The 18,053-nt window shown below is 37.2% G+C and overlaps 2 protein-coding genes across 2 annotated transcripts; both read right to left on the bottom strand.

Moving 5' to 3' along the window:
- Positions 1-756: 756 nt before the first annotated feature.
- On the bottom strand, positions 757-9,449 carry LOC119735727 (zinc finger HIT domain-containing protein 2-like). Its single transcript, XM_038209627.1, has 10 exons — positions 9,340-9,449; positions 6,980-7,129; positions 5,927-6,084; positions 4,701-4,825; positions 3,927-4,225; positions 3,499-3,568; positions 2,848-2,940; positions 2,037-2,193; positions 1,529-1,720; positions 757-1,194 (listed from the first exon to the last, which is right to left on the bottom strand). Exons 1-10 carry the CDS (start codon positions 9,423-9,425, stop codon positions 1,070-1,072), a joined length of 1,455 nt encoding a protein of 484 aa, XP_038065555.1. The 5' UTR covers positions 9,426-9,449; the 3' UTR covers positions 757-1,069.
- A 382-nt stretch (positions 9,450-9,831) lies between these two features.
- LOC119735329 lies at positions 9,832-13,298 on the bottom strand. The gene is made up of 4 exons (XM_038209027.1): positions 13,280-13,298; positions 12,849-13,052; positions 11,662-11,843; positions 9,832-11,279 (listed from the first exon to the last, which is right to left on the bottom strand). Exons 1-4 carry the CDS (start codon positions 13,296-13,298, stop codon positions 11,169-11,171), a joined length of 516 nt encoding a protein of 171 aa, XP_038064955.1. The 3' UTR covers positions 9,832-11,168.
- Positions 13,299-18,053: the final 4,755 nt, after the last annotated feature.

An 18,053-nucleotide genomic window follows, 5' to 3' on the forward strand; every position in this document is an offset into this window, starting at 1 on the left:
TCCAAATGGGTGCAATGACATAATGTAGTCTTTGAGGACGGCTTTGTATTCAAACTACTGTATACTTGACATTCTGAATCTAACTGCATGTTAAGGCATACAGTCGACTCTTGTTATAGCAAGGTCGATGGGACTAGCCAAATTACCTCCTTGTAACAAGAATGTTGTTATAAAAGGACAGCAAAACAAAGAAACACAAAAAGAACCTGAGATTTGGGACCTCAGAATTTGCTCTTTATAAGCAGAACCTCTTTATAAAAGTGCTCTTTTTGTTTACCACTAAAAACTAGTGGTCAAAGTGAACAAATAAAAAAGAAAAGAAAAAGAAACACAAAGATAATCTGGCGTGAAACGAATAAATGAAATATGAGGCGTTCTGGCAAAATAAGATGGAATTAGGCAGAGGTGGAAATGAGGATTTGTGGGTATTGGGACAGAACAAAATGTTTGCTGTACATTTTAATTGGACATCCTGTTGACAAGTTTAATACGACTGCTAAAAATTTGTATTTATCAACCCGTCAAAAAATAAAATACTGAGAAAAAGGCCTTCAATGTTTCGAGTTTTGTATTCGTGAAAAAAGAAAGATGCCTTTTGGTTTTTCCCTATAAAAAAAAATTATTCCACAATTCTTATACTATCAATATATATCAATAAATCTGAAAATTGAAACAAATCTCCGTATTTGTTTTTTCCCCTTTTTCTCCACTGTGGCATGTGCCCAGTTCCTTCTCATTTTGCCAGAAATCCTTGCAAATTGTAACTGATGAAATGGCCAAGACAGGGAAAAAGATGCTTTCAAAAAGCCATTTTATCATGTTTCTGCACATTGCATACTAGCAGCATGTAGAGATGATTGTTTCCTATCTTGTTTCCCATCTGAGATACAGAAGCCATCAAAGCTTCACACAGCCCCTGTTTGCCTCGACCAGATCCATCTAGATATGCCCGTATTAAGACCTCCAATCTTAAGATTTCTGTTCATTGATTGGGTAGGCTGAGTCTAGCTCACTACAAACATGACATCAAGTTTATGACAGAAACAAGTCCAACTCTTAAAAGAACCACTCAGCTGAGTTCCTCTATAAGTGTGTGTTTTGCTTTTGTTTTTGCCGGTGGTTTTGTTCCGCCCCATTGCTTCTCAAGAGTTGACTTGGTTGCACTGTGCTGCTCATCCAACAATCTTCTTGATCCTAGAAAAAACCAAGTCATGAAAAGTCACGTTAGAAAAAATATTTTGTCATCCAAGGGGAATGAAATCTCTTGATGAAAGACTAACAAACAAAATGCTTTCTTAAATTGCACAAAAAAAAAAAAATAATGTTGATGTTTGAATTCTGGAACTTATTCAGTTTTCTCAATTTCAAAGCTTTAGAAAAAAAATGGATGGAAACAAATGTGATGAAAATTAACGCAATAAAAATTATTTGCTATGTCAGTATACACTGACCATACTTGAACTCAAAACAATTATCTGAGTATTTGAAATTGAACATATGCCAAATCCTAGATAAGCAGGTCACTTACTGTACATGGCGTCCACTTTAAGCAGCAGGATTCTAGGCTTGTCTTGATTGTCTGTTAACCAAGCCAGAAAGAACTCTAGTTTCTTCTGGCAATTGAAGCAAGTCTTTGGAAGCAGTGACTTGCTCTCTGATGGACCAGCCTTTGATTGCTTGGGGTCTTCTGCATCCCCGTTGATTGGGGACTTCTTGGATTCTATGGAAACAAATTATGAAGAGTTCATCTTAGACAATGCAAACCTCTAATCCACTTTGGCTGCTCCAAACAATTGATGAGAAAGCAGGCGTAGGGAACATCAGATCTTACTTCCCGATTAAGATGAACATAAAATAGCCGCCAGATATTCCTTGGACTAATACAAACATGAAATAGCCATCTACTAACATACCTTTGACAAGTATTTTTTTTTCATAAAGGATCAATGCATCAGATGCTGCTTCTTACAAACATGAAACAGCTGTCTTGTAATTGCTAAGAGAATTACTAACATGAAAACACTTTATAGGCTTACTTTTGACTAGCTGTTTTCTTGCTGCTCCCAATAATTGATGTAAGTCTGATAGAGCTGATTGGACGTAACTGATTGGTGCATCAGATGCTGCTCCGAGGAGAATGTGGACCACGTCTTGAAGAATGGAGGTGGAGAACGTGTTGCTAGTTGACAGCGACTAGAAAAAGAATGAAAACACGGACAAATATTACAAGGCTTTGTTAAACACCTGTTACTTTCAAATATGACTGCACTTCAAGTGCATATTCTAACAATAGGTGGTGTGTTTTATACGCATACAAAATAACAGTGATTGTAGTTACGATTGATGTATCTCTTGGGTTTAAAACATAAAGAGGTTCCATTTTTGTTCAGGCCATAACCTTTTTAAGTTTACCATGTATACAACAAACCCTTCCCCGAGTATGCCGGGTCACTTACATTTTAGGGTGGTTGGCAAATTCTATAAATGAAACTCCCAACTGCCCATGATATTAGAACTATATGGGATCTGAACTGTTTTGCTATAGACTCTCAGCATGTGACTGCTCTCAAGGGAGGGACACATTGCGTCTGTACACCAATTAGCATGAGTACGGTGCAAAGTAACAGCGATTGATTGAATCCTAAATGCGCACACAAACTCTTTGCTCTGTGAGCATCAGTCAAACCGTGACACTAACTTAAAACGTGAAACTACTCTTATTTGGAACCGAATGGGGGGGGGGGGGGGTTCTAATGCATGGAGTCCTTTACTCCAGGAATCTCATATAATGATGAAAATGCTGTTTGCATAGCAATAAAACTATACAATGTACAAATGTATGCCCACCTTTGATGCATTGTGTAGTGCACTTGCCAGGGATTCTTCCGTTCCATTGTAGTTTGCATTGTCACTCAGTGTGGCTGACACTTCAAGTAGGTTCTGTGGAAAGATACAAGGAATTTACCTTCATAGTTGGGTGGTCTGAACACTATACACTACCTGAATTATTACCCCAATTAGTGTGATTAAAGTCTGAATTGACACGGTTTGTCATCGTCACCAACATGAGTGTACTGTTGCCAATTAATTATCTACAATGATTTTCTCATAGACTACCAATTGTAGACGGACACAAAACGGAGGTAAATGATGATAGTAAAGGAAATACCAAAACAATCTTCAGCCGTTATGACTTAAAGAAGCTGCAAAAATTAAAATGAGGCAGAACAGGCGAGCAAGAGGGCCAACGAGTAAGTTGTCCGGCCCCAAATAATGCATTCAACTTGTGACCACTTGATCTTGCTCAGTCCAACTTGGACACACCCATTCAAACTCATCAAACAGCATTATTCTATGTGAAAAATGTCTCAAGTTTGGAGAGGTGTACTTCCTTTCAGTTATAAATAACAAATCCCTGTGCCTAAATTTAACAGATTTCCTTGCATTCCAACAGAAATCTGGACATGTATATGTCCACCCCAAAATATAACATTGTACCTGAGCCACTTGTACTGGTAAGTCGTTGTGTGTTCCATTGTAGAATCTGACTACACATGCATAGCTGTAGCTGATCAGATTACTTCAGAAAAACAACAAGTTGTGAAGAGGTTTCTTTATCTTTCATATTTTAATGCAACAGCTTATTATCTCTGTGCATACAGAGCCCCTTGTGGCTGAAATGAGAATTGTTTTGGTGAAGTTCTGCAAGATTTCTGAAGCGCCACACATGTTATTGACCTTGCTCAAAACTAATATTGCTATGAAAAAATCCACAAGTGAGGGGTTTATGAAATGTAAGACACTTCTTTTTTTTCTTTTCAGCAAGATGGTCATCTGTGATGAATGTCAGTCGTTGAAATCTTAGAAAAATGTAATCACTGTTGAAATATAAAATATATAGAACAATTAAATAAAGTAAAGGATACAGGACATTCAGTAGATTGTACATCACACACTCTGACGGTTTCTTGTTTCGTAGCAAATCACTCAATTTTGGAATCGTCTTGAGAATAGGAGGACAATCGCATGTAGTCGATACTTCCCTCGAAATCTCTTCTTCAGTCGTGTCTTCATCATTCAAACCCAAATCTTTGGCCATTTTGGCCAAATCTACTTCAATCTCATCAGCGTATGATGGTTCTTTGGGCTTTTCTGGGGGCGGAGTTGACTGAGGTAGAGTGGGGGGTGATGGGTCAATTCCGATTTCTTTGACTAAGCTTTGGTCCTATTTCAGAAAAAAAATATAAAGATGAGTAACGATAACATGAATTATATACTGCATTCCGGTGTTGGACGGCGGTCAAGTGTTTCTGTGTGTCTCCAGATATATGCTTTAAAAATTTAGTTGTTTCCTATCAGCACAGACTCTACTTACATTAAACATTTTATAAGACAAATTGCAATGGTGATGAATGGAAAAAGTTGGCAACAAGTATTTTCAGCGTTCTTACCTGAAATTCAGCTTTAGAAAAGCTCTTCACTCATTGTGCACTGTGAGCTGATAATAATGGCTCAAATTTATGTCCACTATAACTGACAAGCCGATATTTTGATTAAAATTATCAGAGTGCACTGTTTTAATTCCTTCCAATTAAGTGAATAAATTTCACGCTCAATCTGTACAGTAACCCTTTCATAGAGTTACTTGAATGGAACTGTGCATCACATTGTATTGACAGAGATGCATTTTGATGACTTACATGTTGTTCCCACCATGCCTTCCAGATGGGCACCAAGTTGCCCAGTCTGCCTGCATGCAACACTGACTCAAACTCTCTCTTCTCTCTCTCAGTCAGTCGCTCCCAGATCACATCAGTATCCTTGTCTGTCCAAGAATATACAGCAAATAAGAAAGGACTGTCAAAGTCAAACTACTGACAGATGATAAAGTCGGTGGTTGGGGAGGAGGCAAGGGGATGTGGAATGGCAGAGTGGTAATCAGGATAGGGAATACATAGTCAGTCGCACCATGAAGTGACCTATCATGAGCACAAAGGCCATAGACGATGTGTCACTTTGTGGTGCACCTGATGATATGTAGGTAAGTCTGGAGGAAGGCTGGTGGGCAGGGAGGCGGACAAGTCAAGACTTGGAAAGCAGAAAGGCAAATAGGCAAGTGGGAGGCAGGGAGGTAGGTAATCAATACAGGAGGTGGGTCAGGAGAATAGACTTGGGTACCTCCTTCAAATTGAGAAAAGATTTCAGTCCAATCCAGGAATTCTGATTCTATTCAGAATTGATTCTAAATTTACTCATCAACAAATATAAGGGAAAATCCTCAGTAATTACACTTATGACAAATCCTGACTAAATCACCATTGTAAGGCATGTCTCAAAATAGTGGAGAAATAATCCAATTGATTGTGAGACGGAGATATCCATGCCCAGTGGAGTAAGGGTTGTAGGCAGGAATGTGGGTCAGCAAACAGGGTACAGAGAGAGGTAGCCAATCAGGCAAGGGAACAAGCAGAAACGGAAGCAGAGTGGTAAGCAGGGAGGTAAGCAGGGAGGTAAGCAGGCTGGTAAGCAGGGAGGCAAGCAGACTGATAAGTAGGGAGGTAAGCAGGGAGGTAAGCAGGGAGGTAAGCAAGGAGGTAAGCAGGGAGGTAAGCAGTCTGGTAAGCAGGGAGGTGAGCAGGGAGATAAGCAGGCTGGTAAGCAGGGAGGTAAGCAGACTGGTAATAAGAAGGGAGGTAAGCAGGGAGGTAGTTAGGCAAGGCGGTAGGTAAGACAGGATTGAGAGGGAAGATTCTACAAATTTAGTGCTTTGTATCCACGGGAAATATGCTGTGTGTTTTCAATTGCTATTATAATTCAATACTGTGTTATGCCCTTCACTATAAGAATGTCATTATCACTGTATACTCTTCCCAACATAAAATTCCATCATGCAAAATATTGCTGTTATTTTAACCGATCCTAGTACCTAGATCTAGTCCTGCCATTCTCTCTGCCAATGTCTCAGTAGCTTCATCCTCCTCCTCCTCTTCTTCATTAATCTCCGCCCCTTCCTCATCAAACAGAGGTTTGTATTCAGCATCAACTCTCTGTAGAATCTCAAGCATCTTCTTACGATCTTCTTCACTGAAACATAGGATTGTATGAATAAATTTTGATAATTGAGTAGTTCTTTGGCAGTCACTTGCAGATAATTATTGTACATGCACTATATGCCATTACTATCAGTCAAAAGAAACTCATTGTTTGATTGCATTATAATCAATGTATATGTAGTAGTTAAGTTTGTCACAAGGCAATCACAAGTACATCTTAAGTCCATTCACAAATCATAGAGGGATGAAAACCAACAAAGGAACGCTTGATTCACGGTTCATGTCAATAGCATGTGACTTGAGACTGAAGGACTGGTGATGGGCTTGTGATGGGCTCGACTACAACACAGATTTTAAGGAAACAAGTATTTAAATAATCAATTTGCTTTCATAAAATTCACTTGATATCAGCAATGACCTAATGAATGTGGTGAGCGCATTTCACTTGTAAGAAGTATGATGTGACATTTACACGTTTAAACATTTCAATTAAAAAACATTTTATATCCATTTACAAAGTGTGCAAATTGTTTAAACGAAACCTGAATTATAAAAAAGGGAGAGGCTTCATTCACGTGATCTTCCTTTCAGTTAAACAAACATAACACAAATATCAATTGATGTTTTCAAACCTATTTTACTTCATAAAACCTTAGAAGCACTGCAATACTTGATGACATTCGGGGAATAAATGTGGTTAAATTGTTAAGTTTTCAATGATAGCTAGAGTGCCTGCTATTTATTATGTCAACCATTGTTGATCTATTATGCCAATCATGCCCGTCTATGATTGCAGACAAACTGTATTCGTGAAATGGTTAAATACTTGTGAAATGGTTAAACATTAATTAGAACATTTAAATGTTCAAGCTAAACATTTACAAAATTAAATGCAAAATCACATCCTTAGTAAGAATATGACATACCTCCCCTTTTTGTTTTTCATCACTTCCATGAAGTTGTTTTTGTAAAACTTTTCTGAGCAACCGGCATGCTTCCCACCCTGATAACATGACAGGGAGCAGTAGAATATGCTGCAACGAGGACATTTGTATTTGGAGGACTCCTTGAGACATCTAGAAAAAAGATGAAAATAAATCTTCAAGACATTTAGACACATTATTATTAGGCCAATCAGTATTGATGACAGCTAATAAAACAGAGAGCGTTTTATGGTAAGTTTCTGGGATAGGTTTGATGGAGAAAACAAGTAAGTTGAAAATTCAACATCTTCCCTGTAACTTTGCAAATCTAAGGAACAATCCATCCACGTAAAGACAAGATATCTTAAACCAGGCAAAATTCACTCTGTTTATTTTGATGTACAATAACCAAAATGGGTTGGGTTTGAGTGATGAACAACACCAAAGAATGCAATGTTAGGGGACCTGCCCATTGAACTCTACATTACACATCTGGATATTTCATTGGCTATTGCTTTAAAGTTAGGCCAATAAAAAAAATAGTTCTGCTTTCGGTTACCCGACCGACCCTACATGTATTTTTAGGCTGTGACCTTAAAAATGTTATCGGCAAGTCAAAAAAATATATAATTATAAATGAAACAACAAATTAAAAGAAATCCTGTTGTCTTTTCTGTCTTCACATGTACGTCTCAACAACCATTTTGCCTCAAAATGTTTGTATTTATTTGTTTGCCTACTTATATTCGCTATGTTCTTAGAAGAAACCTCTGTTGTTTTTACAATTCGCTTCGCAATAACTATTTCGCAATTCAATGTCGCGGTGACGATATGAAAACATGTAGCACGTGCGAAATGCTCAGGGCAGCGATGACTGGTTCCCGCCGCGCCGCCAAAGATGTCATGATGGAAGTGCAGTAACAAGTCTATGCATGGCCCACCACGGTGCACTGTGGCAGGTACGGTCGGATTAGACATCTGTTCAAAACTGACTTTTGCAGATGAATGTCCAGTACCAAAGTGACTTTTTTCTTCAGATAAACTCATGTTAGTTGTAATTTTGAAAGCACTTTCAAAGAAAATGTGACTTTCCTAGTTTCCTACCTTTTTTGCAGTTTGCCATCTTGTTTTTTGTGTCTGTTTTTCCTCATCCTCGTTTTTTACCCCTTAATTTCCCTCATATATCAAGGCCCTGATCCTCATTCCACAAAATTAAACCTGCTGATATTCAAGACGGTGTCATTGCCAACTGCAGGTCCTAAACTCTGGAATTCTGTAGATAGATCCATTCATATTGTTTGTTCCCTCAGTCATTTTAAAAGTAAGTTCAACCGTCATATTCTTAATAACTACAATGTGTCTTAATGCCATTATGTTCTTAATCCTTGGCTTTCCTCACTTACACCCTATTATTTTTTACTTGCCTGTTTGTATCTCGACTAAATCTATTTCCTCATTCACATTTACCCGTTCATTACTATTTTCAAGTCGTTTGATTTACCTGCTCATTACACTTAACTGATTCTATGATACCTATTTTGACTTCTTGTTTAATGCCTTGTCATTATGTTTTATATAGTTCCTTTATTGATTCACCTGTATATCATTGTGTCTATTATTCTAAGTTTATGCATTCATATTTCTCTATTGTCAGTCTATTGTTTATCTGAATATGTTACATTTAGTTATGTCTATGTTCATCCTATTGTGTTGGGTGTAGCTTGGGTCCCTTCTAAATCCCTTAATTTAGGGCGCCCATACTCGACAAGCTGTACTTCTTATGGACCCCCTCCATTTCCATACTTAATTGTCCGTCTAATTATTGAATTTGTTTCACTACATAATTATTTACAATGTTATCCATACTCTCTGTATATATTTTGTTCATTTTGTTGTTTGGAATTGGAAATAAAGTTAAATAAGTTAAAGTTAAACTTAAACTAAAGTTAACTGTTCAAACGTGTCAAGAATTATCAGAATGTCCCTTTTGAGTGTCATTTAGTCAGCTGTTTTGGTGAGTCTTTTATTACCTTATATAGGAACGGGGTAAAAAGGTAAGGATAACTGAAAGTACAAGTTTGTTTTGAAAACGTACACTCAGTATCAGGCGTATCATCCCAAGACGTGATTAAAGAGGTATAGGAAGACACATCACCTGCTCACAGTACATGCTGTATGTGACATACAGCGTGTACTGTGAGCAGGTGAGGGCGCTCTCTAGTCTGTGCGAGCTTCCTACCCACCATGCGCATACTTAACCTCGAAAAGATGTTCCCTAAAATCCTTGTTTAAGTGTTATGTTAGTGCCGTAAATAAATGCCAATGGTAAAAGACAATGTTAAGTTTTAAAAACTGTTCCTTACAATTCACAAACTTTCGTTATTTCTTCGTTTGCAACTGTTTCTTCAGCAGCTCTTTGCGTTGTTAAATCGTTCATGCAGGCTGCCATCTTGGATTGTTAAGATTAGTCGTCGATAGAGGGCAGTACATACTGCAGAGCGGTCCCGTACTTTGAGAGTTTTCAAACCACGGCCTCATCTCCAGCGGTTTGGGTCTAAGTAGTCCGCAGCGCACCATGACATTAGGTTTTTTTTGTTTTTAGGGGGGTGGGGGAATATTTCTTATCAAGGAGGCCATACTTTTGAAGAATATGAACTATGACGCCTTCTCAGGGTTGGGAAATTTTTTGATTATTTATGTTGTTTGTTTATTGATATTTTATCAATACATACGGTATTTCCACAGTTAAAACAAACAAAAAACTCATAAATGTTAATATAGATGTCCCACATTGACCTATTAAGATGCATAAAGCATAATAGCCTTAAAAAATGGATGAATGGGGTGATGTTTGGTTTGGGTGTGGCCTAGGGCGTGGCCTAGGGCGTGGCTGGGGGCGTGGTAAAGTACACAAAAAACCGACGCCAGGAGTTTTGTAAAAGTTTGACGGAGGTGTTTGGATTATAAGGTAGCTGGCTGATGGATGCACAGGGTAAACTATGTGCAACCTCCTATCGCGGGCCATTTTTTTAAACGGAAGTGTGTATGTCACATGTTTAAGCCTTTTTTATGTCTAAAGTGAACGAAAATACTCTAAATTTTAGCTGCGTTCCTGAAGCAGAACAGGAACCGATTTTGAGCCAAAATCAGCTCCCGAAAAGGTCCAAAAATCTCCTGAGTCCTGAAGCCGAACTTGAAGACGAAATTATCAAGGTTGAGCCGATGTTAATTACAATGATATACCGTTTTTCTGTTTCCCCAAGCAAAATTGATCCAGTTTATTTTACAAAAGAAAAAAGATACGAACTGACAAATAAATTATTTAGAATGAAACTCTTGGCCCAAAATCTTACCGTGCAAGGAAATTGACTGACAATGGCAATCATATCAAACCAACTAACTGAAAATAAGTACAGTGATGCAGAATTACAGATTAGATTGACTGATTATTGCACTGAGTTTTGTTGTCACACTGATTGTCCTTTCCGTTATCTCCTCCACCATTGTTAGTACAATATACGCGTTATTCTTACTTTGACTATAAACAAACTAGTCCCAATAATACATTAATCGAGGTCAGTTGAAGAACAATTTTTGTCATTGAACATGATTGTATTGAGACAGAAGCAATTCTTCAAGTCACTGGAATTTGTTATGATGATCAACTCCCCGAATCTAGCCAATTGATTTAAAATTAAAAGATCTCAAAAATTAAAAGGGAAAGAAAATATATGGTGATTATGTCATCTAACTGAAATATAGCTTGGTAATATTCCTTATTTTATTTTTTACAAGATTTTTAAAATTAACATCCACGTCCGTACCCTATTACTTCCTTAGTATGAATCGAACACTTGAACGAGAAAGTCATGATCCTATTCCTGGAATTTGAATGTTCAAATTTTGGGACAAAAATAAAGACAATTTTTTAAAGTCTCACGGTCATAAGACGTTTTGTAAGAGAAAGTTGCAATAACTTTTATCAGGGGGGGAAAAAATTCATGTATTCGATCGTGAATACATAATCCAGCGTGTTTTCTATTGAGTTGTCCTATGAACTGACATACGAAAAGCCATAATGTGTCCAGAATGTAGTCACTCCTAGTAGTGCAACGGTTACTTGCGTTGCAACTGCCGTACGGTTGCCTTGAACCTTTTGTGGATCATTGAACAACAGCGCCACCAACGTCGTCTAATACATGTTCAATGCAGCGGCGATTGTTGCCACCAGGATGCTGACTAAGTAGGCATTGTGTCCGATCGTGCTGGCTGTGTTGCAGTTATGACCGCTACAGTAGCAAACCTACAGGGCGACAAAAATAATTATGAGAATTTATCTTAAGACTGAGCAACTTTCCGGAGAAGTTGGCCATAATGTCAATGTTGACCGCTTTTTCAATGAAAAGTCACGGTATGTGCAACAACGAATGTGTCACTGATAATTCTGCGAGTTTTATGCCGCTTTCGTTTTCTTTCGTTGGAAAGTTTCCTATTTTTATAATTCGTTTGCAAGTTTTTACAAATTTTAAACATTGATGTAAACAAGTTTGATCTTGTAATCGAATGCCAGTGCATCTTTCTTTTTTTTGGGGGGGGGGGGGTGCACTGTCTCCTATTTTGTGTAACCATCACGCGTCGTTGACATAGCAACCCGTGAGACGTCATGGATTAATTGATATTCCTACCTGTCCATCAAATTTGGTCATGTCCCCGAATTCTTCGGTGGCTCCAACCAACTGGATATCATTGGTGGCCTTATCCAGCGTGTTTCCCTTCAGGCAGATCGCCTTGCCTGAGTCGAGGTCAGTTAGGCCTTGTGGTTGGACTACACAGCGACGCAGCATTGCATCTACGGTCGTGATACCCACTATAATGAAGGGAAGACACATTAAGACACAGCAGAACTGTAATGTCAAAGTGTGTAATTGCTCTATGATATAATAAGAAGACAATGCAAGAAAGATGCATATCCCAAAGGGCACAAAATCAATTCAATCCATTCAAAATTTAGAAGTGTTTTTTCCAATTGCTAGTGGCCTTCACATTGGGCCGGATTTAGTGGATTGTCGTAATACGAGTAAACCGTTTACACGCTTTTGGTTCAAAATGATACTTAATTTAAGCACGTCTAAATTACAAACGTGTGACGTCAGTCAGTGAGTCATCTCAGTCAGTCATGAACAAAGTGAACTACAGGCCGGCACCTCTGGCACCATCAATGTTAATTTCTCAAACAGTAAAACTGTAGGTCCGACCCCCCCCCCCTCCGTAAAAAAAAAATGTCAGTGTTGAACGCTTATTTGCGTTTGGTGATTGAGAGAGTGCTTACATTGTGAGCTCGATCTTGATCATATTACATAATGTTCTCTCTTAATAACACTTCCTCTCCAGAGCTAACGAAATTGAGTATCTTAACAATAGTCCAAATATATGGTAACTTGGCCCTTTCACTTCCAGTAAATGGGGAAATGAGTTCTTGTTTAGCTGTGTTGTTTTTCACCCGAAAAATAGAATTTCTGAATTGTTTTCACTTTTGATTGAGACAGCTAGCGAAAGAAAACCAGTGAGCCGACGTTTAATGTTTTGTGCCAGAATAATTAGTCTGCAAATTAAGTTGAATTATTTAACGCCCAACAAATTCTCTTTTTGCAGTCTGCCCGGTTCCCATGCTTATCAGAATCGATAATCCAAGGTTTGGAATAAGTCCACTCACAGACTGGACATGTTTGTAAAAGCCCTGTGTTTTTTTTTCAGAGAGTTGCAGAGGTATATTTTTCATTTAAAAATATAGGAGCTGAAAATTCGTCAGGATCCTACAGATTGTGATGGGTGGACGGGAAGGACATCTCAAAAGACTAAACAGCCACATTACCAGACGGAACATCAAATGTATAATTGCCCATTATGGCTCCACACACGTAGTCTTTGCCATCATCCGGGCAGTCGTGACTATTGGCAGCCAGGACTGCTGGGCTGTACTTCTTGCAGTGTGCATTACGGTAGATGTTGGGAAATCCTGGCGGAGGACTTGGAGTGAAGTCTAGGTGAATGCAATGCACGCACTTCTCAGCGGATACTAAATAAAGGGAGAGAAAAAAAACGGTTACAGTCTTAAGATGCAGTTTTTGGTTGTGGCTATCGATTTTGGCCACGAATTTTAATCAATGATACATATAGATTGATGTATCTGATGGAAAAGTTATTGTAAAAGACCCGCATGCTTCAAAAATTCTCAATTTTCTGCGTAATATTTTCCACCAGTTTGGCATACAAATTCCTCTAAAGGCCGACTGGATACCCTACTGGTCATTCTCGGTGACATTCTGCCGTTTATTCCTCGTTGAGGAATAACCATCAACACTTCACAACTGGTTGGATGTCCCTATTTTACAGATGAAAACAGCGGGGTCGCTTTTCAGAAAAAAAACATCCCCTATGATGACCAAAAAGTCAATGTCATCAAAATGGGGTACACGAAAGAAGATATGGTCATTAATGAGCCTTCTCTCTGGCGTGAAAGTGGGAGTTGTTGTTAACATTAATGACACGGAATATGAAGATTCTAATAATGGTCCACGTACCATTCTGAAGATTGACTGTGAAGATCAGAACCAGGAGAGATAACTGGATGAAACCTGGAATCAAGACTAGTATTGATTAACACAAGCGGCTAAAAAACATCTTTGTCAAATTTGTTTTATCTGGCACGTTGGTGTTTTAAAGTTATATAAAATGTGTTAAAATAACGGTTTTCAAACACGGATGAGGGAACGTTAGACTTTGAGAAATTAAACGGCTCTTATTATTATTATTACAAATAACGTGGTTTCGTCTGAATTTCTGACGCAAATTCCAAATCGATGCAAATCTTTGTATTCAATTCCTTTGTATTAATAATAATAATTTGTATATCCAGCTGTGTGTGAAATCATCCATTAAAGTGAACAATTTAAATATATTTAATGAAAACACTTACCCATCTTTTTCCTAAGTTTCCTCTATAAATCCTATAGGGTACAGCTTGTAGCAAGTTGAAGTAAACAGGAAGAGTTTTCTCTAATGATATCTTATCTTTCGCTTCGTTCTTTTTCTTCTTTGCGTGTTCTGATTTCTCGCTTCACACGGAATGAGCAGTATATTAATCCGTGTTTAAAATTAAAGTATTTATGCAGAATATCGATCATTTATTAATTGCAATACGTTGGTATTATCGATTTTGAATGCTTAAATGTCCTGGTACCTTTTCATCCGGTTTTTACATCACGACGTAAGTACTGGTAACGGGAACCAGTTCATGTCTTTTGTGGAAGGTGTGACACTTGTTGCAATGGATGACCTTCGTATTGGATTGGACGAATAATTGTAACATGCCATTGTGATTCATATTATCTGATATCCGAGTTTGAAGGTGTAACAACTTATTGTATATATTGTTTTAAATCTTCAGAAAACAATACAGTATTAAAATTATGAAACTGATTTAAATAGGCCTATAAATGTAAAAAAAAACCACACACACAAACGAACAGCGGCTGTCAAGAGCTGTCTTCTGTAGCAACGTGTTTATCTAACAAGAAAAAACACACTGAAATGCGTGCTTACATAATACGAAGAAACCCCCATAAAAGGCCAATATAGAAATTGCTGTTTTTTTCTTTCATTGCAATATCTTGCAATATTATTATACGAACTCGCACAGCCCGCGTACGTGGCATCTGTTAACAAATTGTCCCAAGGCCTAATTATTGGGAATTGTCGAGAAATATTGCAACACATTGCACAATTCGTCCTCGACGTCGACAATGATGAACTTGAAAAAAAAAATCGATATAGATAATGAACCGCCACGGCAGAGACTCGACATCGACATCAACACGCACTGGAGTTATATGCTTGAGTTCTCAAAAAAGGACGAGGTTTGTGCAAGAACACTTTGTTTGTCTGTTTTCAGTCAGTCAAGCCTTAGGTTAGGTGTCGTTTCGTTCAATTTTTGTGTTATTGTCAGCAACTTTCTGCTCTGACAGACATATTATTGTTATTTGATGAACAATAATTAAAAAACAAATAAACAAATATAATAAAATACAATATAAATCAAGTCCGTGAATGAAATAACTTGCCACTTGATTGAGAACGCCTTTTTGTTTGTGCAATAATGCTTTATTTGTTTACAATCGTGCAATTTCGTGCGTTTTTGTGTAATTATTAGCAACTTATTTGGCAGACATGCTTTTGTCGTTTTCATAAAAACAATATTTTTAAACAAAATTCAGTGTTTGATGGAAAACGTATGTTCTCAAAAAGTAAACAAAAGTTGTTGCGTAGCAACCTCAGGTATTTAACAATATGTTTAACAACATGACACATTTTTTTCTATGAACGACGATTTAAGTACTCTTTTGCATCACTTGATGATTACCCACCAACCATCAAAAAGAGGCTAAGACATCTCAATTCAAATTAGGAGCCCTAAACAACAAATATGTATAAGTAAAAACATACAATTACCTGAAATATTACGATCTTATCACGTAATTATATTTTCAAAGAATGAAAAACAAATCATTCTCTCCAACTTCATGAAAAAGAACTGGACGTTAAACTGGAGTGTCCTCTCCAGTTTTAACATCTCGGAATGTAGCACAGTACGTTAAGTGGGATTGAAATATATTGAAATATAGGGTGCGTGTGGCGGGGGGGGGGGGGACACTGAAGCATGCAATTCTTATCGGGGGTGACTTTTTGTCCGTCAACAAAAGCACTAAAAAGAAGATAAGAAAGAATCATGTACTATGAATGAATTAGTGACTTTTAACAATTAAGCCAAGTTATTTTATTAATAGAGATATTATGCATAATATGGGTATTTTCATAAATAAGGCTACTACCAATTTTATATGCATAACTTTGTACATAAAGTATTTTCTGCAATCTTTGCAGTTTCAGTATGTGGTAATGGTTTGTCCTTGTCACTCAAAACACGAATCGTAAAAATCAAATTTATCTTTTTCATATATGATGAAAAACATTCTTCACGTGTAACGGGAACACCAAATTTCGTATCCCCATTACACGTGAATTCACTGTCGTTTTTGGTCATAAATATCCTGCATGATTACAATAAAAAAGTTTGAAATTCCTTTAATTCATAAACTAATTGGTATGACTACATACTAAAAGAAATTGAGACATTTGAATGAATTACTTAAGATTATATGGTGCATACAAGTTACTGGTTTCAAGTGTAATGGGGAAACCAAGCTCTTAATAAGGAAATAATCACTGTTTTGTGCAATATATCCATCTAAACATGTCTGAATATTAAAGAATAATAGGTGTCATTTATTAGCTTATGGAATTCAAAGAATTTTCGAAGAAAGCTAACAGATATATGGCCAAAAAACAAGATTTTTGTTTCACACTGTAACGGACATTTTTTTTTGGGGGGGGGGGGACACCATGGTTTCCCCACATGAAACTAGAAATTTATTTGCGCTATATTTCTTATGCCTGCCATTGAAAATCCAAATGTTCATAACAGACACGAGTATCTTCACTGCTTTATATCATATATGAATTTTAGATATTTTCGATGAAAACAAACAGAAATGTGGCACAAAAAGTCACCAATTTCACGTGTAACAGGAACGGTGTCCATGTTTACACGTGAAACCATGTTCTTCGTCATGTAAGAAGAAAATATTTTGCATCCAAACATAAAACAATGTCACGCTTTGGTACCCTTGTTCAAGGAATGACCCATATGCAAATTATGAACAGGAGCTTTACTATGTTTTTCTTTGTCGAACGGTTCTCAAAATAATTTGGCCGAAGCTTAAAGCAAATGAAGATCGCATTATATTGTACAGCTTGTTCATTAATGATGACAATTTGCGTTGCATGTTGGACCATTTCTCAATCTACATAATCTAAAAGAAGGTATTAATTTTGTTGTAACCAGTAGCCTGTTTTGAGGGAACCTATAAACCTCTTTGTTTCGAAGAAAATAATTCAAATTATCCGCCTAGTAAAGCAACGACATGTACATGTTTAGCAACGCTGTCATCAGGTGAATAACATTTGAAACACCCTCACTGTAAAAATACTAGTGCTGCTTTTTTTTTTAGCGAGGGATGTTAAAGAAATTTGCTTGTTCAATATAAAATTATGTTCATGTCAGAGATGAACTAATAATTGACAATTTGGTATTCCACGTTCAAAACTAAGATTGTATTGTTGTAGTGGATGACTGTTATAAACGGTTTAATTAATATAGTAATAACAGTAACGGAAAAAATATCGATTTGTACTTTAAAATGAAAACTAATTTTAAGTAAAAAGTAATATATATAAGTGCATGAAGTACAGACGATTAATAATGAGTGCAACATTGCTGATTGGTCATGATCAATTAAGTTGAATTTAGAATGTTAAGAAAACTGTGCCTGAAATTTGGTGTATTCTATTACTCGACAAAAATTTACTTTATTAACACATTACAAATAATTTCCAAATAAACTGAACGATATTTAAAATTCCTCAGAAAGTTTTTAAAATGCAGGACATTAAAAGTCTCAAAAAACTTTGACCACCATATGCGTGCCTTCAAAATTGAAGTTTGGCAATTTTACATAATATGCACGCAATCTCACACAAAATTGCACGTTTATCACCCAAGGCAACCAGTAGTTGTACCACCATCTCTGTCTATAATTAGTCGCAATTGTCCACCTTCATTAAGTCTAGTGTTTGTAGGCCAACGAACCAATCGATACTTCCCTTCGCTGAATTTGGATGACTAGAAAATAGGTAGAGGAGAAAATTGCAGAGCCATCAACTACGGACGGTGAAAGGCTGGACCAGAGATAGAGAGGAGGGGCGGAGCAAGTCAGGAGCAAAGTGGGGGGGGGTGATCTTTGAATCGACAAAATATTGGGGGCGTATTGTCCGCCCAGTCGCTATTTACACCGCAACCCGCGTTAGCACCCTATTTAGGGGAATTATAATCATGTTTAACAACAACGGAAAGCAATTTAACTTGACTGATAGAAAAGATGAGGCCAAAGATTTGGACTTA

The sequence above is a fragment of the Patiria miniata genome, unplaced genomic scaffold (genome assembly GCF_015706575.1).
Source record: "Patiria miniata isolate m_02_andy unplaced genomic scaffold, ASM1570657v1 HiC_scaffold_29, whole genome shotgun sequence".
NCBI classification, from domain to species: domain Eukaryota; kingdom Metazoa; phylum Echinodermata; class Asteroidea; order Valvatida; family Asterinidae; genus Patiria; species Patiria miniata.

Excerpts from the sequence above, each read along its gene's own strand:
- LOC119735329 (XM_038209027.1), bottom strand. Across the intron at positions 11,844-12,848 it reads TACATTTGATGTTCCGTCTG|TGGGTATCACGACCGTAGAT; the intron begins GTAATGTGGCTG and ends CCTTCATTATAG. Across the intron at positions 11,280-11,661 it reads TGACCAAATTTGATGGACAG|GTTTGCTACTGTAGCGGTCA; the intron begins GTAGGAATATCA and ends GTCGCCCTGTAG.
- LOC119735727 (XM_038209627.1), bottom strand. The coding sequence starts at position 9,425 with ATGGCAGCCTGCATGAACGATTTAACAACGCAAAGAGCTGCTGAAGAA. Across the intron at positions 6,085-6,979 it reads ATGAAAAACAAAAAGGGGAG|TGAAGAAGATCGTAAGAAGA; the intron begins GTATGTCATATT and ends CCTATGTTTCAG. Across the intron at positions 1,721-2,036 it reads AAGAAAACAGCTAGTCAAAA|AATCCAAGAAGTCCCCAATC; the intron begins GTAAGCCTATAA and ends TTGTTTCCATAG.